This window comes from Peromyscus californicus, unplaced genomic scaffold (assembly GCF_007827085.1).
Source record: "Peromyscus californicus insignis strain IS unplaced genomic scaffold, ASM782708v3 Scaffold_9__1_contigs__length_137607984, whole genome shotgun sequence".
Taxonomy (NCBI): domain Eukaryota; kingdom Metazoa; phylum Chordata; class Mammalia; order Rodentia; family Cricetidae; genus Peromyscus; species Peromyscus californicus.
This window is the reverse complement of record NW_026294617.1, coordinates 104,702,713-104,725,677: the sequence shown is the minus strand read 5'-3', so window position 1 is coordinate 104,725,677 and position 22,965 is coordinate 104,702,713. Positions and strand designations below refer to the sequence as shown.

The 22,965-nt window shown below is 40.9% G+C and overlaps 1 protein-coding gene across 1 annotated transcript in view; it reads right to left on the bottom strand.

Annotated features, from left to right (window-relative positions):
- The window catches only part of Zgrf1 (zinc finger GRF-type containing 1), a 68,960-nt gene extending 46,000 nt beyond the window's left edge, over positions 1-22,960 (bottom strand). The window contains exons 1-10 of the mRNA XM_052731505.1: positions 22,912-22,960; positions 22,449-22,616; positions 20,325-20,415; positions 18,309-18,389; positions 15,928-15,987; positions 14,218-14,403; positions 12,270-13,923; positions 8,704-8,777; positions 5,772-5,957; positions 1,214-1,337 (exon numbers count right to left, since the gene is read on the bottom strand). Of these exons, the coding sequence (XP_052587465.1) occupies positions 1,214-1,337; positions 5,772-5,957; positions 8,704-8,777; positions 12,270-13,923; positions 14,218-14,403; positions 15,928-15,987; positions 18,309-18,389; positions 20,325-20,345 (2,386 nt within the window). The 5' untranslated portion in view covers positions 20,346-20,415; positions 22,449-22,616; positions 22,912-22,960. The remainder of the gene's footprint in view (positions 1-1,213; positions 1,338-5,771; positions 5,958-8,703; positions 8,778-12,269; positions 13,924-14,217; positions 14,404-15,927; positions 15,988-18,308; positions 18,390-20,324; positions 20,416-22,448; positions 22,617-22,911) is intronic.
- Positions 22,961-22,965: the final 5 nt, after the last annotated feature.

Here is a 22,965-nt window from a genome sequence, read left to right as displayed (position 1 = left end):
TGTTATAGAATCTTACTTTATTTGACAGTTTATTTTATAGGAAATAAATTTTGATGATCATTTTAGAAGAGGTAGAGCAGTAAGTGAGCCAACGAATACTCTTCAATGAAGTGTTACATTAAAATTCAACAGCAATAGTGATAGAAAATTAAAACTCCACTACAGAACTAAAGACTTAAGCCCGCTTCAGAGGATGTACTCCTCCCATACAAACTCTTCCACATCCTGTTTTTGCTCCCAAGTAGCCCAAGCTAGCCTTTACGTAGTAATTCTCCCGCATTGTCTCCTGAGGGCTGATATTACAATACTACCTCACACCCATCCCCACCCCATTCGCATCTCCTACCCTACCTTTTTTTCCCTACCTTCAACCAGACACAACCATGAAACCAACTCACACCCAACTTCTGATTCACATTAAGTTTTTTTCTTTTTCATACTAATCATCAACTCATAACCGAAAAACCACCGATCACCTATAACTTTGCCTGTCATGAAACCTAACTTCAGACTAAGAAAAATATACAATAATGAAATTATCAGGAAAAAGAGATCCTATTAAACAATATAATTTCTTTCTTTTTTTTTTTTTAAAGATTTATTTATTTATTATGTATACAGTGTTCTGTTTGCACATATCCCTGTAAGCCAGAAGAGGGCACCAGATCTCATTACAGATGGTTGTGAGCCACCATGTGGTTGCTGGGAATTGAACTCAGGACCTTTGGAAGAACAAGCAGTGCTCTTAACCTCTGAGCCATCTCTCTAGCCCAACAATATACTTTTCAAGAAGCAGAAAATGACTTATAAGAAAAGTCAAAATTGGCGTAAACACTTGAGGTCTGAGAACAATGATGGCATCAGCCATTGAGGAGTTCCTGATACTGACAGTATCCCAAAGCAAAAAGAGGAGACAAAGAGGATATGCCAAGGTCAACCATGGTGCTGAGGAGGTATTTGCTATGAGCCACTTCACAGCAGGATAGAAAGGGGAGACCAGAGTTGGCGTTTCAGCAGCAAGAAGTCCATCCACAGTAGAGACAGTTTCAGAGGGAATGAAGAGATGGCAGAGGAGGGAGTGAGAACTAGAGAGGAAAATGCATTTGGAACAGTATCCATGACAGAAAAGGCCTAAGGGAAGAGACAGTGGGTTCCCTGACACTTGTGGCCCAGTAACCCTCTCCCAGATAACAGTGGAGAAAATGAAAATCACCAGGGAAAGTCCTTGCTCTCAGACACTCCTCAGAGAACTCAAGGACAGAGTCTTCATTTCTTGTGTTGAAAGAAAAAGTAGGTACGGGGCTCAACGCAGAGATCTTTTGTTCTGGTGAAATGACCTGTCCAGAAAAAAGAAAATCACTAACTAAAATGTTCTTACTGCAGCCTTTTCTATTAGTTTGAATTCTAGTAACCTCTATTCTAAACACATTAGGAGCAAAGAACTATAAAATTTTCACCAAAAAGGACCAGCTAGGAGAAGTTTACTAACATAAACAATAATTTTAAGTACAAAAAAGATTAGGATTTATCGTGAAGTAGGTGGCATTCTGATTTGGACTGATTCCATTATGAAGACTTAGTTCTGAAGATAAATTTCCATTCTAAGGGGCTCAACGCAAGCCCCATCTCACGTATGGACTGTGAAAACTATATTCCTGCATACTCGACCAGATCTGAGCAGTTTTCTCTTATGTTTTTGGACTCAGGGTTAAGCATAGCTGATACACATTTCAAGATGTTCCTTCCAAGTGCAGGGAATTTTTAAATATACTCAGATATGAACAGCCATATAATTCATTGCTAATCTCATTAGAACAGCACTAAGTTGTACTGCATCTTTCCCCCAAGATCAGAACCTCAATATCGCTCTAGTTTGCCTTTTGTTGCTATGACAACCCATGACAAAAAGCAACTTAGGAGAGGAAACGTTTACACTTCAGCTTACACTTTCAGGTAACAGTCCACTACTGAGGGAAGTTGGCCCAAGAACTCAGGCAAGAACTGAATCAGAAATAATCCTTCCTGGCTCGCTGGCTCTTACACAGCTCACAACCACCTGCTCAGGGATGGCACTTGCCCACATCAATCAACAATCAAGACAGTTCCTCAAAGACATGACTACAGGCCAATCTGATCTGAGTAATTCCTCTGTGGAGGTTCCCTCCTCCCAGGTGACTCTAGGCTTTGTCAAACTAATAAAGAACTGCCAGGCATAGTGTCACATGCGCTTAATCTCCGCATTCTGGAGACAGAGGCAGGCAGATCTCTGTGAGTTCTGGGTTGGTCTGGTTTGCACAGTGAGTGAGGCCAGCCAGGGCTACACTGTGGGACCCTGAATCAAAAAACAAAACAAGGGGCTGGAAAAATGGCTTAGCAATTAAAAACAGTGTATTCTTCAGTTCCTAGCACTGATATGGCAGCTCACAAGTGATCAGTTTCAGGGAATCCAACACCCTCTTCTAGCTTCCCTGGGCACCAGACATGCAAGTAGTGCACAGACATGCATGCAGGCCAAACACCCACACACATAAAAGAAGAAATACTTAAGGATTCCACCCTGTTCCCCTAGTACATTCTCCACAACTGGCCAGAGCTATTTCTCAAAACTAAGCTCCATCATTTTTCTTCACTGATCCAAACCCTCTAATCGCCCCCAGTCTCTTTCAATGTACATGACTGCTCTGTGACATCTTACATGGCCTGCTCTGTGACCTCACTTCTGTCACCTTCCTTGTCCCTCACTCACTCCTCACTACTTACTGTATGTCTCCTGCCACAAATCCCTTTCCCCCCAGATACTGGCATGGCATTCTCATCTCTCTCCAGTGTCACCTTATCAGAGAAGGCTGCCTTTACCTACATGGAACAGAACCCCAGCCCACCTGTATGGTGATACTTTATTTGTGCTGAAATGTGATTTTGTTTGTATGTTAATAAATAAAGTTGCCTGGGGGTCAGAGCTAATAGCAAGTCATTTAGCAGCAGTCTGGCAGTGGTAGCACATGCCCTTAATCCGATCACATGGCAGGCAGAGTCTGTATGTTCAAGGACACAGCCAGCTTGGTGACACATGCCTTTAATCCAAGTACCAACCATTGAGACCTGGAGGTCTGTATAGACAGGCAGTGATGAAGAAGTCATGTGGTTGAGTTCAGAACCAATGAGAAGGCAGAACAGAAAGTCAATAAAAATACAGACACACAGGAAGTAGGTCTCTTTCTCAGGGGAAGGACGGCAGCAGTTGGTAAGCTAAAGGCTATTCGCTAGTGCCCTGACCTCTTGGGTCTCTTATTTAGTAAGACTGTTTAGAATTACATCTACACACCTGTACTGCCACCCCTTATATAGCTATATGCTTACTCGGAGCACTTAAGCCCTTCCAGGCATTATTTATTTATCTGTTTATTAGTCTCACTTCATTATGAGGACAAGAATTTGCCTTTTATTCACAGGTCTATTTTGACAGTACAATAGACAGGAGGTAGCTGCTCGTGAGAATATGTTTGCTGCCTGGGGCTACAACTCAATGGCAGAGCACATGCTCAGCAAGTATGAAGTCCTGATTTACTTCCCAGCCCTGTGTGGAGGTGGCGGTGGAGGGGTTAAATGGTTGATGAACGCATACATTTTTAGGAGTTAGCCATAATTCTACTTTCCTACCTCTCATTCATTCTTTAATTCTCTCTGAATTGGCCTCTACAAACACTATTTCACTGCACCTGCTCTTGCCAAGGTCACCGATGATCTCCAAGTAGCTAATGAAATGGGACATATTTCTATATTCCTTTTATTGGAGGGCTCAGTAATAATGGACTCCATTCTGGAGATGACAATCAATCTCCAAGCGGCAATAAAAGGAAAAATTAGTTAAAGGGGTTCTAAGAAACTAAAAATTTTCTGCATAGAAAAAGAAGAGATCAACAGTGACCACATACAGGATGGGAGAAATACGAGCAGAGTATTCATCTGACAAGAGACTAGAAGATCAACTCAGCACCCGAACAATCGGATTTGAAAGTGGCAAGTGGTGCTGGGGGATAACTGGGTGGTAGAGAGCTTGCCTAGCAATCAACAATCACACAGCCAAGGCTCAGATTCAACACCACAACCGAAGCGACACAAAAGGTAAATGATGGGGCAGGCTTACTTACCTGCCTCCATCCCTTCTCCCCCTACCTCTCTCTTTCTTTCAAGAATATCATTATATACCCCAGGGATATGGCCACACATAGCTCAATTTTTATCTTTCTTTTTTCCTTGTTTGAGACAATGTCTCCCAGGTAGCCCCACCAGGCCTAAAACTTTTTTTTTAAAAGATTTATTTATTTATTATGTATACAGTATTCTGGTATGTATGCTTCTACGCCAGATGTTATTGTAGATGGGTGTAAGCCATCATGTGGTTGCTGGGAACTGAACATGAGACCTCTGGAAGAACAGCTAGTGCTCTTAACCTTGGAGCCATCTCTCTTAAAACTCCTTATTAAAGCTCCTAAAACTTCTTATTTAGCCAGACTAGCCTTAAACTCTAAACAGAGATTTCTTCAAACATTATACAAATGTTGTATATTGGATACACAAATGGCTATCAGATATATGAAATGATGTTCACCATCACTTGTCAACAGGGAATGCAAATCAAAACTACAATGAAAAATTACCCTACTTGAATAATAGCCCACATATAAAATATTTTAAATTACAGAGTTAGGAATTAGAAGTGTACATGTTAGCTCATGCCTGTAATCCCAGCAGTCTAGAGGATGAGGTAGGAGAATCATTAAATGCTTGAGGCCAGCTTGGGCTGTATGTAAGTTTCAGACCAACCTGCCTACTGAGTGATGCACTGTCTCAAAAATGAAAAAAACAGGCTGAAGAGATGAAATAGAGAATATATCTTAAAGTTCGGAGAACACCGTATGTTAGCAATCCATCACATTTATTAAGAGACACTGTCTTGGAAGGGCTAGTCATTTTGTGACAAACTCAGAATCCACACCCTATGACCATAACTAACATATCTCAATAATGAGAAAAATGGCAATGGGGCTGGAGAGATGGCTTAGTCGTTAAGAGCACTGGCTGCTCTTCCAGAGGTCCTGAGTTCAATTCCCAGCAACCACATGGTGGCTCACAACCATCTGTAATGAGATCTGGTGCCCTCTTCTGGCAGGCAGGCAAACATACAGGCAGAACACTATATACATATATATATATATAATTAAAAAAAAGAAAGAAATATGGCAACGGACACAAGTACACAAATTTCTTCCTCTTTTGTTCGTTTTTCCTGACTGCCTAGAACTCACTATACAGCCCAGGCTGGCCTCAAACAGAAATTTTTCTGCTTCAGCCTCTCAAAGGCTGGAATTTACAGTCCAGAGCCATTACACACAGTAAGTTTCTTTTTCAATAATTCAAGCAATGGTGACCACAAATTATAATATTATGAAGAGTAAGGAACAGTACAGACGTGGCAACACAGAGAAGGGCAAACCAAAGTACTCACTAGAGGAAAGACTATGTGAGCTGATTTACCCCACTAACTGTAGAAGGCCTCAAACCCTGCCTGGTACTGCTGAAAGGAGAAAACGGGAAATTACAGACATGCCAACCAATCAGAAAGCATGTGTGCCTTGGGTAGTCTGTCTAGAGCTACTGTGGTTCTTGTCAACTTACCCTTGGACTCCTTTTCTATAAGGATTTACAAAATTTAGTACTGACAAACAGAAAGCAACTTGGGGAAATGTAACTCTAAAAATTACTTTTACCTGCAAGAAGTTAGTTTGCATACAAGTGCTAGGCAACTCTGGTGTCCAAACAGGAGTCTGTGTCATGAAGTTTTCATAGTCAACGCTATCTGGAAACTGACTGCATCCTAGCTGTATGCTGTGTCCTCTGACCATAACACCACTAGTAGCCGATCCTTTCACCTGATGTCCTTGAAACTCAACAGGCTATAGGTAAATTATTAAAAATAAGAACTTGGTAAGTATAAGACATGTATATTCATAATGTACACATATAGTATTGTACACTAATGTATTATAAGCCTGTTGAGTGCACAGACTTTTTCGCTTCACCTAAGAAGCCCCACCATTTAATACAGTGCCTGGCATACAGAAAGCAATCAATAAAATAAAAAAGAAGAAATGAAGCAGCACTTTGCTTTGCCTGAGAGGCCTGCACACTGTCAGACTAAATTATGAGGGAGACTGAGGGATCTCTGCAGCTCTATATGAGTCTTCTACTCAGAAGTGTGACTGCAATGCAGACTAACGCCCTCTGAGACTTCACACCTACCATGTGGTCCGCTTTCAGGGCTCAAATGGCTTTCTCTGCTGCCCCCTTGAGGATTTGAGCATTTTACTCCACACGAGGTTTTTTAACAAAGCCCACCCAGAATATGGGAAAATAAAATAGCTTAAAAGGTCAAAAGAATATCCTTAAAGGATTCATTTCTAATGGATGGATGAATTAACAAGAGGATAAATACACTATGACTCTACTGTTACTTAGGAATAAAGATCCCAAAGCTCATGTAAAAGGACAATCAAACTTAAATGCTTTTTTACATAGAGCTTCAGTTGAGAAAAATGCTGTATAGTACCTAATGGGCATACACTGCATTCACAGCTGTGCTCACTTGGTAATAAATTGCTAAGATACTAGGACATGCATACTTATTGTTCCATGCTTAACAAACGGACTGTTACACATTGGTTTGGGCCAAGAAATGGAGTTTTAAAAACTGCTTGTGAGGGAAGTCATGAATCAAGAGTTTGGAACCTTCTGTACTGCTACAATTATAAATTACAAAATATTCTTGTGCTGGCTAGTTTTATGTCAACTTGACACCTGCTGGAGTCATCAGAGAGGAGGGAGCCTCGATTGAGAAAATGCCTCCGTAAGACTGGACTGTAAAGAAGCTTGTAGGGCATTTTCTTAATTAGTAATTGATAAAGAAGGGCCCAGCCTACTGTGTTTTGGGGAAGATGGTGGAAGGACTTTGGAACTTTGGGCTGGAAAAGCCATTGAGTGTTCGAACCTCAGTAGGCTGCTCCACAGGAGAATGGAAAGTAAACGCTGAGAGCAGGGCAGGCAATGGAGGCTTTGCTTCTGAAGTTTCAGAGGGAAGCAAAGACTCTACCGGGCCACTTGTGTGAAGAATCTGTGTAGTCTGGTCAGCTGGAGCTGGAGAAGAAACCAACATCCTTGAGATGAAATCTTCTGGAGAGCGGTTGCTCAGGGTCAGCACACAGCTGTGTTCCAGAGGTGGCCAAAGTTGTAACTTGTGTTGGCAGCTGAACTTGGTGGTATAAGAGTCACCCAAGTGGTACTGGTGGTGAAGGCATGAAGCAGCTGAGGCTTGGCCCTGTGAGACCAGGAGAGGCCACTGGTGCAGGTGCACCCTCAGTAGCAGTTGAAGGGCCAGGATTAAAGGTGTCATGCAGAGAAGGGAGAGACTGCTGATGAAAGTGCAGCCCAGCTGCTATAAGACTGGAGCACTTTGGAGATGCCAGTACCATGGAATGGCCTCCAGGAACAGAAGCAAGTGTAAAGGGAAACCGACCTGAGCCTAGAGGACAAGCTGTATGTGCTGCAGAGGGTGAAGACCCAGAAGTGATCCAGGTCCCTTGGAGGAGCCCAAATCATGAGTGAGTCCCAGATATTGGACGCTGAATTATTCATACTGTTGTTTTGTTTTACTTTGCTTTGGTTGTGACTGTGCTCTGGTTCTTCCCTCTTGAAGTAAGGAAGTATTTAACGTTTTATTGATTTCACAGGAGCTCACAGTTTAAAAACTTTGAACTTTTAAGGGGACTCTGGATTTTAAAAAAGACTGAATTTTTTAAAAAAGATTGATTATAAAGGTATTTAGCTTTTTATTGATTTCACAGGAGCTCACAGTTTGAAAACTTTGAACTTTTAAGGGGATTTTGGATTTTAAAAAAGACTGAATTTTTTAAAGATTGATTATAAAGTGTTTGACTTTGTAAAGACAATGAGACTTTTTAAGTTTTTAAAAATGTTTCATATTGTGGTGTTTATATTAACGTATGATCTTGCAGATAAACAAGAAAGAAAAATTATAGCTTAACAGTAATGCATTCATGTGTCAAGTTGACCAGGGATCAGTTATGCTGGCTAGTCTTGTCAACTTGATACAAGCTAGTCATCAAAGAGGAGGGAGCCTCAATAATATTGAACTATAGAAAAGCCTGTAGGGCATTTTCTTAACTAGTAACTGATGAGGAAAAGTCCAGCCTATTGCGGGTGGTGTCACCCTTGGGCTTGATGGTCTTGAGTTCTATAAGAAAGCATGAGCATGCCACGGAGAGCAAGTCAGTAAGCAGCACCCCTCCATGGTCTCTGCATCAGCTCCTGCCTACAGGTACCTGCCCTGTTTCAGTTCCTACCCCAACTTCCTTCGATGAACTATGATGTGGAGGTATAAATCAAATAAACCCTTTCCTCCCCAACTTGCTTTTGGTCATAGTGTTTCATCATAGCAATAGCAACCCTAAAAAAGACAATTCTTATCAACTATATGGCAAGAGATGCATAAATAATAGGATGGGGCCATAAGAGGAGGCAGTAGAGAGAAAGTATGATCAAAGTATATGCTATACACTTATGAAAATATTATTATTTTCTATACAAGAAACATACAGTAGTTTAAAGAAAGAGAGATATATGTACCTGCTGAGAAGGCCACTGCTCAAGAGGACGCTCTAGCAGAGTATGTGAAACTACTGTGGCATGTGATTTCCTGGCTAGGATGGAAAAATTAAACAGCCTTAGTTATCATATGCACCAAATGGTTCCAAAAATACATTTATTTCTAAAACTGAAGTAATACATTTTCAAAAGGAATGTCTTAATACTGGGTTTAATCTGGAACATGAGTAAAGATTCATTGTATTATTCTGTATAGGCTGGTACATTAAGGCAAAAATTCAATATATTTAAAATAAAAACAGTACTGGTTTCTTTCTTTGAAAAAAAGAAAATTAAGACCAGGTGTGGGCATATGCCTTTAATCACAACACTCAGGAAGCAGAGATAGACGGATTGTAGGTTCAAGGCCAGCCTTGTTTACAGTGAGTTCCAGGACAGCCAGGGATACATAGAGACACCCTGCCTCAAATAAATAAATAAATTTATTTTACAGGAGTATTTGTCTACATGAATATATGTGCACCACGTGCATGTTGGGTGCCTACCAAGGCCAGAGAAGATGTTGGGAACCAGATCTGGATCCTCTACAAAAGCAGCAAATTCTTTGTAACTGCTGAGTCATCTCTCCAGATCTCTTACTGGTCACTATGTCTTGGTGGGGATATGTTCTTGCAATTTTTGGCACCTAACTTAAAAAACTAATATATTCTAAGTCAATAGAATATATTTTTCACCTATATTACAAATGCTAAAAATGAAGTACTGCCCAATTGTTGAGAACAAGAAAGGTAAGAAAACTTCTACAGTATTGCTATGCACAACCCCAATGGGTCAGGGGAAGCACCAGTCTATCCAAACCTATCTCCCATCCATCTGACTATGGCTTGGGAACTGTGTTTTCTGTGCTGGCCTGCAGCTCACTATGTAGAGCAGAGATCTGCTGCCCAGTGTTGGAATTAGGGCAGGTACTAAACCGCCCAGCCAGCACTGGAGCACAGCAGTGAAAAGGGAACAAAGAAGACAGCCACACAATTAGACCAGACAAATTCAGAGTACCATAGGAAAGGCTGTCCTACAGAAGGTGATGTAATATAACAGAATGTTCTGCAAAGGTCCCTCCTGGCAAGTACACTTAACTGAGAGCTAAAGCAAAGCTAAGCATTACTACAGAGGCAGGTGTGAAAAAGCAAGCAGAGGGGAAGGCTGACAAAGTGACAGGCCAGCAGCATAGAATGAGCACATCCCCAACAAGACAACACTCTGCCTTATTTTATACTCTACACATAAGTATGTTTTCAGTATAGTTAGCATATCTTTGTTTTCATTGATGATTTCACTTTTTTTTTGTTTTTTCGAGACAGGGTTTCTCTGTGTAGCTTTGCACCTTTCCTGGATCTCACTCTGTAGACCAGGCTGGCCTCGATCTCACAAAGATCCACCTGCCTCTGCCTCCTGAGTGCTGGGATTAAAGGTGTGCGCCACCACCGCCCGGCCGATTTCACTATTTTAAAGTCCCCTAGAGTTAGTGCTAGCTAGCGTTCTTAAGTGTGATACAGCTGTGATGTCTGCTGCAGAGAAAATACCAATCCCAGCACTTGAGAGGCAGAGGCAGGCAGATCTCTGAGTTCGAGGCCAGTCTGGTCTACAGAGTGAGTTACAGGACAGCCAGTGCTACACAGACAAACCCTGTCTGGAAAAAAAAAAAGATTTAATTTTAACATTGGGCATCATTTACCTTCATATATTATAGATCAGTTGGAGCTATGCAACAAGATGCTGTCTTAAAACATACACACATTGAGGCTGGAGAAATGGCTCAGTGGTTAACAACACTGGCTGTTCTTCCAAAAGTCCTGAGTTCAATTCCCAGCAACCACGTGGTGGCTCACAACCATCTATAAACCATCTATAGTGGGATCTGATGCCCTTCTTGGATATAAAGTCATACACACAGATAGAGTACTTACACGTAAAATAAATAAATCTTTAAACACATACCCATAAGCTGGGCAGTGGCGCATGCCTTTAATCCCAGCACTCAGGAGGCAGAGGCAGGTGGATTTCTGAGTCTGAAGCCAGCCTGGCCTACAGAGCAAGTTCTTGGACAGCCAGAGCTACACAAAGAAACCCTGTCTATAAATACCAACAAGCAAACAAAAAAAAAAAAAAAAAAAAACAAACACACACACATTCAACAGATATCATAAAGGATTAACATTGCCAATACATTAAAAAACTGTTTATAAATCAAGAATAAGATTAATACCCATTTAAAATAAACAGATAAAGGTAGGGAGAGTTCATGAAAATGGCAGGATGATTATGAAATCTGAGATGCTCAACTTCATTTACTCACAAGTGACTCACAAAGAACTTTACAAAATTGATAGTGTTTTGCTGGCAGTAACACTGTTCTGACAATTTGGCAACTATCGGGTATGCACTGTAGAATTTAGGGAGTAAACTATACTGAATCAGGGCCCTTTCACACTGTGGGAGTAAATAAACATTACAGAATGGAGTAGAGGACACTCTTGTACCACAGGCTTATAAACATGTATAAATATGTAAAGGGAAAGCACCACGGTTTTGGATTGGTATGCTTAAGCTGAACATATCCTTGCTTATTCCTGTCAATGTGTGTTCTGCATACACATGGGGCATCTCATGAAGGATGCCCTAGAGACTGGTTAATGTTAAGTGGACTAAGGAACTGTGGTAGAAGGAGACTTAGTCATCACTATATTATCCTCTATACTAGAGTTGTCATTACCAAACATGTGGGTTACACTGTGTTGAGGGACGGTCTTACATAGCCTAGATTGGCCTCAAACTCACTCTATAGTTGAAGGTAACTTTGGATTCTCTTGATACTGCCTATATTTTCCAAGTGCTGAGATTACAGGAATAAGCCACCACGTTCAGCCACCACGCATGTAAATCTCTAATACAGCAGACAGCTAGTATCTTCCTTTCTTTTGAGCTACAAAGGGAACAACCAAAGTAAGAGAGGTGACTCTAACCTTCAGGACTGACATCCGGGTCTCGGATGTGCTGAGCTTCTTGTTGAAGGGCGTGCTTTCTAAACTTCGGTGCCAAGCTTCCTACAGCTGTGCTATGCTCAGACAGTGACTTTAAAAGGGACATGTTATTTATTATTTCAGAAAGATCTGAAGAATTTCTAGAAGTAGCCCAGGATTGTTTGCTTCTCTGTGTAGTTTCCATTTCAAAATGATCACATGGCAAACTTCTAATCTTTCCTAAATCGTCGGATTCAGGAATGTATGCTTCAGTGTCTTTGTAAATAGGGTGTTTTGTTCCCACAGGGTAAAATAAAGAACTAGAAACCTGGGTGTTGGATTCATCTAGTCCACGATATTCAGAGTGATCCTGAGTGGTATTCAATAGCTGGATACTAATGCCACTGCTAGAGACTGATGATAAAATCTGCTCATCATTTTCATCTATGTGACTTCCCAAAATAAAAGGCTGAGGCTGAGTACCTTCTGAGAACAGGTCACTCTTTTCAGGAGCCGGATTAGTGACTGTGTTTAAAAAATAAGGACTATATAGACCTGTACTTATACCTTTGGGTTTATCTGAGGACGAAACAATACCATCATTATCTCCATCTCTTTGGATAGGTTTCTCAGCATCTTCTCCGCTATCTCTGGGTACCTCCTCATTCCACTCCTGCAATGAGTCCAGACTGCTCCCTGCATCACCGCACTGCTCCCGTGCTGCTTTTCCGGTGTCTGCATCTTCATGAGGTCCTGAGTAAAAACCCACACAGGTTCTATCACAAAACTCTGACAACGGGGTCTCCTTAGCAGGAAGGATCTCTTTAGGCCTGCCACTGGCAGAGGGTAGGAGTGGCAAGGGTGTCTGTGCAATTTCTTGGCAGCCTATGTCCCCACATGAATCATCTGTAAGCAAAACTTCCTTTTCCCTTCTCTCTGAATCCGGGGAAAGTTTGTTGTCTTCTTGTGATGCCTCATCAGTGTCACTGGTCTCAAAATTGCTCAAATTAAAAGAAACTTCCAAAAATGGTTGTGAAGGTGGATGAATAGTATCCAGACTTTCTCTATCAGCTCTACTTTTAGAACCCATGTCTGCAATGTCATCAGAGGTCCTAGAGTGGTTACTTAGAGAAGCTTCAACTTCAGCTTGCTTATGGTCTATTTCTGATGAACAGGACAGATACTCTTGTTCCAGTGCTGCATCTGCGTCTGCCACCTGAATACTTTCTCTAGTGCAAAGCAACCCCTTCATACACACACTGTCATTCTGACTGGAAAGTACTTGGCTATTGTTCTGAATGTCAGGTTTTAATAAGAAATCCACACTTTCTTTACTGCTACAGCTAACCAGTAAGTTGTTGTTTTCACAGAATGAAGGCACACCTAAGTTTTCTTCATGCTCCCAGTACTGGCAATTACTGTCTACTGGCTCGTCTTCTCCGTACAATTCTCCCTTTTCAGCACATGTTTCAAAGAGCTCTGCCTTTTTTTCTACCAAAAGTTCAGAATTCAAAATGTTCACATTTTCTTGGGCTTCAGGTTTGTCCTCTGTATCGTTCTCATCTGTAGCAGAACAGGGAGGCGACCTCTGGGACGGTAAATACATGGTCCACCGGCTTGTAGTTCCTGGGGGATTTTCTGCCTGTAGCTCACAGCGTAAACCCCCTGAGTTCTTCCTCTCAGCAGACTCTTCCTTTGGCTTAGAAGCGATCTTCGAACACCCCTGTGGTTGTGTTTTAGGAAATCGCCCTGTAATCTCACAGGTCAGATCCTTACTCACATTGGTAGATTTGGACTTCAGAAGAGCTAATATTTGTGCTTTGCTTCTGAGGTTTCGTGAAACTCCAGGACAGTGAGATTCCAAACCATTTCTTCTCACAGGCTCACTGGCCAGCAAAGAGTCTGAATGCTGGGTTTCAGAGGTGACGGGAGAGCAAGACTTGTCCTCTTTACTTAGTGTGTCTGAGTTAACAGTGAAGGCTGAAGGGACAAGTGGAAAAGGCCTGTCACCTCTCTCTCTGCTCCTGAAGGTGACAGAATTCTCAGGGTCTGCTGGTATATGACTTATGTCTTTCTGACCAACAGCAGAAAACAAAGGAGGTGTGCTGGAGAACAGGGAAGGAAATGTCGGGCCAGGTTCCGAATCACCAAACGAGGCAGCTGATTCACCATTTTCTGTAACAGTCACTCTCTTTGGTACCTTATATGGTCTTTGAAAGCCCTAAACACATCAAAACAATCATTAGCTATACCATTATTTCTAAGGAAAATGTGAAATAAATTTGCTAAAAGGAATAACAAAGAATATGTATGTCTTGCCCAAGGTAAAGAACATTTAAATCTTGCTAAATTAAAATATAAACTATTATTAAGACTTTTCTAACTTGCATTTACTTTGTTACCTAAATAAACTAAAACGTACCATTTTAACAGTAACCCACCATAAAAATTTACTAGTTTCCAAAATAACTTTATAACTATACATTTAAGTATTAGTTTCCACACAGAAACTTACAGTAGCCTTCCTTTTTAAGCCAGAGGGCTGACACCCAAGAGACCGGCTCGAGGATATAAACGACCTTGGACCTGACTCCAGGGCTTCTCTAGTACCATCTGTTTTAACAGCTCGGCTTCCAGCAGCCTTAGCCTCCTCAACTGTGATTAAGTATCGCTCACTTTCCAAGTCATCGCCAGGTTTCACCTAATTTTAAAGAATAAACATCAAAATTGCATTTGGGTAATTTTATTTTCCATATATACCAGCAGGCTCACTAGCAATGAACAAGATCCAACAAATATTCAACAAAGTTGCTAAAGAAATCAATCAGTAACTAAATCCTTCCACTATTCATTATTATGCACAAGTTAACCATCAAAAACACAAAAAAATGATAATAATGCAATAAAACATCACTAATTTGCTCTTCAGCAGCATATTGTTCTTCAGCAGCATATACTGTGGTGCTGGTGAGACCCTTTATCACATGCTAAGAACACAAAGTCAAGCAGAAAGCTTCCTTTCACATAATTCACTTAGAATCCATACAACTAAATGCAATATTTTTTTTTTTTGGTTTTTCGAGACAGGGTTTCTCTGTGTAGTTTTGCGCCTTTCCTGGAACTCGCTTTGGAGACCGGGCTGGCCTCGAACTCACAGAGATCCGCCTGCCTCTGCCTCCCGAGTGCTGGGATTAAAGGCGTGAGCCACCACCGCCCGGCTAAATGCAATATTTTAAAAACTCAAAGCCATTAGTTACCAATTCTGTATCCTTATAAATGTATGTGAATTAGAACTTCATAATTATCCCAAATATTAACTTTAATTACATACATAATCACATGCCCTGAAAAAGAGTATTTTTTAAGTCATCAATTTATCACCAACTCTAGAGTCAAACACTAAGATTATCAATTTAGAAAATATATATTTATCATATAAAATGTTTAGTAATGAAACTACTTAGGATAAAATAACAGTAGCTACATTAATTAAGCACCTACTAAGAAAATGTCTCTCCTAGACACTCATTCATAAATCTAGAAGAACAACCACTATTAATGACACAATATTTCATGGCCAAATACCCACATAGTGATGTTAATGAATTTTAACACATGAAATTATATTAGGTAATTTCTAATCTTCTGAACAATGCTGATCTATGTTTCTAGTTGAGGAGTAGACACAGGTCACGGGCTACACAGGAGGTGTTTCAGAGTCTGGAAGGTGCACAAAGCAGTTCTAATGCCTTCAATTCCTTCCCTTCCTCAAATACAAGAAAAACACAGAAAATATATTTATTTTTTTGAGAAAGTACTTAAATGGGAATAATTTCGAAGACTATCAACCACCATGTCAAAGTTAAAGACGGAGCTCAGCGGTGGACTACATACCTCATGTTCATGAAGCCTTTGGTCCCATCCCAACACAACAAACCCTCACCTAACAGAAGCTGATTCTAGAGTCACATCCTAGGTTTGACTATGTCCTGCAACCACCATTCTTTGATCATCAACATGCTACTAAGCCTTTCTGTGCTGCATTGCTAATGTACAAACCTCGTACCATTGTCATAAAAACTAAAGGCTGTTAGAAGAAGGTACAACTCTAGTAAGAACAATAAGACAGCATCAGCACTATGACTAAACCATTAACAACATTCATAAAGAAGATGTAAGTAAATGTTTAAATTTCAAGGGAAGTAATGTAAACACATTAAAATACCTCAAGGCACTTCAGAAATAGACTTTCCAAACATGCTCCTTTGTCGTCATATAAAATGGCCTGTTACAAAACAAGATAAAAGTTACAAATTTTTCTTTTGCATTTCTTAGAATCTTCAATAGCAAATCAAAATTTGTCATATAAGTAAGTAAAAGAATTACATCATTCTATAACTTGAATTTGAAAGTACATCTATTTCCAATGTTACTGCATCCCCTGAGCATGAGAGCTGAGTACGGAGGAAGAAATTCAAGGACTCAGGCACTGGGGGCAGCTCAGTAAAGCACATGTTGACAAGCAAAAGGACCAGAAATCAGTTCCTAGTATGTAAAAGACTGGTGTGGTGGTGTGAGCCTGTATCCCTAGGAGAGGCAGATGTAGAGACAGGAGGCTAATCCAGCAATTAGTGAGCTCTGAGTTCAGTGAAAGACCATCTCAAAAAAATATATAAGGTGGATAGGAGACATCCACTGTGGATTTCTAGCCTCTACACGTTCACGCACACATACACACACACCCAAAACCCTTAAGGAAATAGAGAAAGAGAAATAAAAAAATGTAATTCCTACCAGAAGGATCCTTGAATAGAACCTACCAGAAGGATCCTTGAATGGAATTGGGAAGAAAACAGAACTGGAATGTATTGAATGGGGCCAATCAGAAATGAGATCATGGACTGGAAAGATGGATCAGTGGTTAAGAATACCTGCTTCCAGAAGATATGAGTTCCATTCTCAGCACCCATGTCACGTGACTCTAAGTGCCTGTAACTCCAACTCCAATGTCTTTAGAAATTTACAAAATAAGTAAGTAAGTAAGTAAATAAATAAATAAATAAATAAATAAATAAAGCCAGGTGTGGTGGTGCATGCCTGTAATCCAGCACTTGGGAGGCAGAGGCAGGTGGATCTCTGTGAGTTCAAGACCAGCCTGTTTTACATCATAAGACCCTGTCTTAAAAAAAAAAAAAAATTATATATATATATATAAAATGAACTTGCAGGCTTAAGGCAAAGCTAGTGTTTTTTAAATAAATTATTTGTATTTTGTGTACATTGGTGTTTTGCTTGCAAGTATGTCTGTGTAAGGGTGTCAGATCCCCTGGAACAGGAGTTACAGATAGTTGTGAGCTGACTTGTGGGTGCTAGGAATTAAAACCTGGATCCTCTGGAAGAGCAGTCAGTGCTCTTAACCACAGAGCCATCTCTCCAGCCCACAAAGCTAGTTTTTATTTTCACAAATTAATTAAATATTTTTTAAAAATACAATGAATAGCCAGGCGGTGGTGGCACATGCCTTTACTCCCAGCACTTGGCAGGCAGATCTGTTAGTTCAAGGCCAGCCTGGTCCAAAAAGCAAGTTCCAGGACAGCTAGGACTGTTACCCAGAGAAACCCTGTCTCAGCAAAAAAAAAAAAAAAAAAAAAACAATACAGTAAATATCCTCTTCCCTACTAAAAAGCTTCCTTCGGTAATAGCTTTACAAGAGTGGTTCTCAACCTGAGGGTTCTGACCCCTCTGGCAAACCTCTATCTCCAAAAAGATTTACATTACAATTAATAACAATAGCAAAATTACAGTTAGGAAGTAGCAACAAAACTAATTTTATGGTTGTGGGTCACCACAACATGAAGACCTGTATTAAAGGATCACAGCATTAGGAAGATTGAGAACCCCCGATTTACAATGGCAGAGAAGTAGAATAAAGCCAGAATGTGAAGGGCCTTAATAGCTTCATGTAAGAGCATGTGTTTGATCAGGAGCTCATGGCTGTCATTAGTATGCACACAATATCACAAACTCACAACCAAGTTTCTGTAATAAGTTAATATAAGCCAGGCGGTGGTGGCGCACGCCTTTAATCCCAGCACTCGGGAGGCAGAGCCAGGCGGATCTCTGTGAGTTCCAGGCCAGCCTGGGCTACCAAGTGAGTTCCAGGAAAAGGCGCAAAGCTACACAGAGAAACCCTGTCTCGAAAAACCAAAAAAAAAAAAAAAAAAAAAAAAAAGACTTACTAGAAAATGGGCCCTGGAGCCATATCTAAGCTCATGAATGAATGACTCTTGCACTTTCAGCTGGGACTCCTGGTAAGATGTACCTGAGCCCTCAATTTTATCATCAGTAAAATAAAGACAAAATGCCTTACTTTCAGGTGAGTTGTGCAAACCAAACTGATAGACTGAAGGCATTATGACCAGCTCATAGTAAGTTTTTGATTGAATAATGTTTACTTACTGAACTTTCATAATGTACAAAAAACATATAAAAATGATCTGAAATTTTCTTTTTCACATCATGGCAATGTATGGACAGCTATCCTAATGCTCAGTGACAAGGCAAGAACACAGCTGTTCCACACTGCGTCAACTGCTCGGCACTCACCTTGTTGCCTAAGGGAGTGATCTTCAGAACTCCATCTTGCCACACTTTTGACTTCTTCATCTTTTGGTGAGTATATAAGACCTTATTTCCAAAAAAACAGAAGAAATCATTGCTATTTACACATTTAATATTATATAGTTTATAGGCCATACAAAATAAAATATCCCATATCAAAATAATTACACAGGTATCACCACAATAACAGTATCAGTGAAAGAGTCTGGAGGTGTAGCTCAATGACAGACAGAGGGCAGGCTCAGCATCAGGAGGCCCTGACTTTAACCCGAAGCATAAAAAAAGGAAACAGCCGGGCGGTGGTGGCGCACGCCTTTAATCCCAGCACTTGGGAGGCAGAGCCAGGCGGATCTCTGTGAGTTTGAGGCCAGGAAAGGCGCAAAGCTACACAGGGAAACCCTGTCTCGAAAAACCAAAAAAAAAAAGGAAACAAACTATTTTAAGGAGAGGAAGACAGTTGATTAGCTGGGTAGTACCAAAAGGCAAAGGAAGAAAGGGCAAGGAAAAGCCTAAAGAGTCTTTTAGTTATTGAGCATTAAAAATAATTGTGAACTGCCACATCATCAGCGGGAAGGAAAAACAGTTACTGGGTTACACATTACTTCTTATTCACATAGCTCTCTGAGTACAGTCCAAAGACTGGACAGTCTGCCCAACCTTCACAGCATCTGAGGTCAGAACAATTTCACATTGCTTTTGTCTTTAGACTCCCCCTCCATTAGTGGAAGAGTCGAGTTTCTAAGCATTATATGTGGTACCAGATTCAATTACAGACTGAATACAGAAACAGTGTGAAAATCCAGCTGACTATTACTAAATCAAATGTTAAAGAAATTTAGAGGGAAAAGATGCCTAGCGATGCAGGGGTTTGGAGACACAGCTCAGCTAAAAAGCGTTTGCCTCAAAGGCATGAGGACCTGACTTTGAGCCCCAGAGTCTACATAAAATGCTGGACATGGTGATGCATTCTAGGCAAACACAGGAGGACACCTAGGATCCCAGCCCATCGAACCTAACTGGCTAGCTCCAAGCCAATAAGAGACCCTGTCAAAATTAGTTTCTTAGCCGGGCGGTGGTGGCGCACGCCTTTAATCCCAGCACTCGGGAGGCAGAGCCAGGCGGATCTCTGTGAGTTCGAAGCCAGCCTGGGCTACCAAGTGAGTTCCAGGAAAGGCGCAAAGCTACACAGAGAAACCCTGTCTCGAAAAACCAAAAAAAAAAATTAATTTCTTACCATTAAAAGTGTAATTTACATTAAAATGTAATATATTAGCCACTTTTTAGTGAGTATTTTTACACTGTTTTTATGTCTAACATAAATAATATTACAGATAGAAGCTCTACATGCAAAAGTTATTTAATGTCTTCAATATTGTTTTAGAATACAAAAAGGTCTTAAGATCAAGTGTGTCACTATAGATAGGGATGTCACCATTGGCAGGTCTTAAAGTGAAAAATGTTGTTTCCTAGTCCAAAGCTTCCAAAGAAGTTTTTACAAATGACTCTTATAGTATATACAAATGAGGAGGAGGAGGAGGAAGAGGAGGAGGAGGAGAAGAAGACAACATAGGCTTGCCAGATAAAATATAGTACAATATTTGGGACTCAATTATACTAGAAAACTATTCACTGTTTATCTAAGACTCAAATTTAACTTAATATCCTGTTTCTTTTGGTTTTGCTGAATCTGGCAATGCTAACAAGACATTTGAGAGAGAAAGGAAGAAATAAAAGCAGAGGGAAGGAAGGGAGGAGGAAGGAAAACATTAGTCAGATTTAGGAGCTTAGGAAGTAGCTCAATTAGTAGCATGTTTGCCAGGTACGCAGGAGACTGGTTTTGAGTCCCAGCACCACAGACACAGAATGTGGGCATGCACACCTATAATCTCAGCACTTGGGAGAAAAAAGCAAAAGGATCAGAAATTCTAGGTAACACTGAATTTCATCAAGAGTTTGTCCCCTACCCCTCTCCCCATGAAAAGGAAAATTATTAAGACTTACAATAAATTCTTGACTTTCCATTGTTTCTTCTGAAATTATAAGCCAGTCAGGTCCAGAAAATAATCAGTTTTTATTCAACAGTTTATATCCTCTAAAATGAAAAACAGCAAATGGTCAATCAACCCGGATAAAAAGAATAAGTATCAAATACAAAGTTTCCCAATAAATCTTGACTAGAGACAGAAACCAAAGAATTCCAAGATTATCAGTCTACCTAGCCACCAAGTGAAACAAAAGTGTATCTGTCATGGAGGACACAACTGGGTGATACACATACTGGAAAATAAAGATAAAAATGAAACTAAGTAAAATTCATAAACTTTTTAGTAATCTGTAAACATCTCTCTAGGTTCCTTAATATGTATCAGAAAATGGATTTTTTTCCTTCAACATGTTTTGCTCCTTAGAACCTCATTTTTTTTCCTAAAGTATTATACTCACCACAAGATGGCCCCCTTGTGTCTTAAATTTTTCCTGTTAAAGTAGTTCCTTCGTATCCAGGAACTAGTTTCAGGACCACAAATATCAACATCTGTAGCCACTTGAGTTCACATAAATGTCAAAGTTTTTGCTTATAATACAGGAGCATGTACACATTCTCCAATATACATTAAATCATCCCTAGATTACTTATACCTAATGCATTGTCAGCAATATGCATATAGTGAGTGATTAAACTGTATTGTTTAAGAAATGATAGCTGGGCAGTGGTGGCGCATGTCTTTAATCCCAGCACTCAGGAAGCAGAGGAAGGCAGATCTCTGTGAGTTCCAAGTCCAGCCTGGTCTACAGAGTAAGCTCCAAGACAGTCAGGGCTATCACACAGAGAAACCCTGTCTCCCTGCCCCCACCCCCCCAAAAAAAAGGGAGAGAGAAAAAGCCAAAGCAAGCAGTCAGGCTTGGTGGCACACATCTTTTTGTTTGTAGGGGTTTTTTTTTTGTTTGTTTTTTGTTTGTGTGTGTGTGTGTGTGTGTGTGTGTGTGTGTGAGAGAGAGAGAGAGAGAGAGAGAGAGAGAGAGAGACAGGGTTTCCCTGTGTAGCCTTGGCTGTCCTAGAAATAGCTCTGTAGACCAGGTTGGCCTACAACTCACAGAGATCCTCCTGCCTCTGCCTCCTGAGTACTGGGATTAAAGGCATGCACCACCACAAACCCAGCTGGCACACATCTCTGATTCAAGAGCAAGGGCAGCAGAGTCAAGTGGGTCTCTGTGTGTTCAAGGCCAGCCTGGAAGCCTGGTCTACGTAGACAGCTCCAGGACAGCCAGAACTACATAGCTAAAAGAGACCCTGTCTAAAAAAAAAAAAAGGAAAAGGGAAAGAAAGAAAGAAATTATAACAAAAAAATCTGCATGCTCAGTACTGACAATTTTTTTTCTGAATATTTCCAGTCTACAGCTAGCTGAATCCAGTTACAGAGGGCAGACTATATACCTTAGTCAATGTAATACAACACCATTGGACCAAATATGCATTATATTATACCTCTTCAAGGAAACATCTTTTCTTTCCTTTCTTTCTCCAACTCAAGGGGCTGACAACAGGGTCCTGTGTAAGCTAAGTAACAATGCTTCCACATGCCTAGTCCTTTCTGTTTGTCTGAAATAGGATCTGGCCTGTTGCACAATCCTCTTGTCTTGGCCCCTGGAGTAGCTGAGATATTAGAGGCAATGTGCCACAACACCCAGGAAGAAAAATCTTTTTGAACAGTGTTGCCGCAGCTACTGTAACTATCCTGTACTGGAAAAAAAAATTATATATATATATACATATATATATATAGAGAGAGAGAGAGAGAGAGCGCCAAATTTTGAAATCTGAAATCATCGATGGTGAACTGAAGCACACAGTGAGTACACATATCTTCAAGTCGTTCCATAGACATGACTTGACCACTACACGAAAACTAGTCAGTAATGAACATTTTAGGTCCTATCCTTGATCTATTAAACTAGAAAGTCCGGTTCTGGAGCTCAACAAGCCCTCTTCAGGGATGGTGACTCCCAAACCGGAAGCAGTATGCACAGCGGCCTGATCCCTTACTAGCACAGCACAGGTTGAGCGCTAGAGGGCGAGGTGAGCGATAAGGCGCGAGTCATCAGTACCAGTAATCGGATGTATACAACCTTTCTTGTGTTATGCTGAGGCGTGAGAGCTTTCCGTGAAGACAGCGGGGAGCCGTTGGCATAACCTTGCTTTATGAGGAAAGCTGCTACAGTGGCTCAGGAGAGCATTCACCAAGCTAGCCCAAGGTCCTAGGTTCGCTCGCCAGCACCGCCCAAACCACGCACGTCCTGTTAAGAAACCACCAGTACAAATAACTAAAAGAAACATTACCTTTCACTTGCCAAATTTTGACTAATCAAAGGTTTGGGTCCCTAAATAAAACAATGGAGCCTCGGTCCTTTGTCAGCCCCTAAAACAACCACCACGACGACGAGGACGGGGCTCAATGGTGACCGCCTCACCCAGCACCCTAACGGCGCCCCGTGGGCCGCTTCCGTGGAGGTGACTCAGTGTCCAGGCTCTCCCAACCGTGCCAAGTCTCCCGGCCTAGCCGCCCTCCATCCCCTAGAAGAAAGTCTTCACCTCCTCACTGGCACAGAATCCACTTTCGAATTTCTCCCGCGAACTGGCGTGACG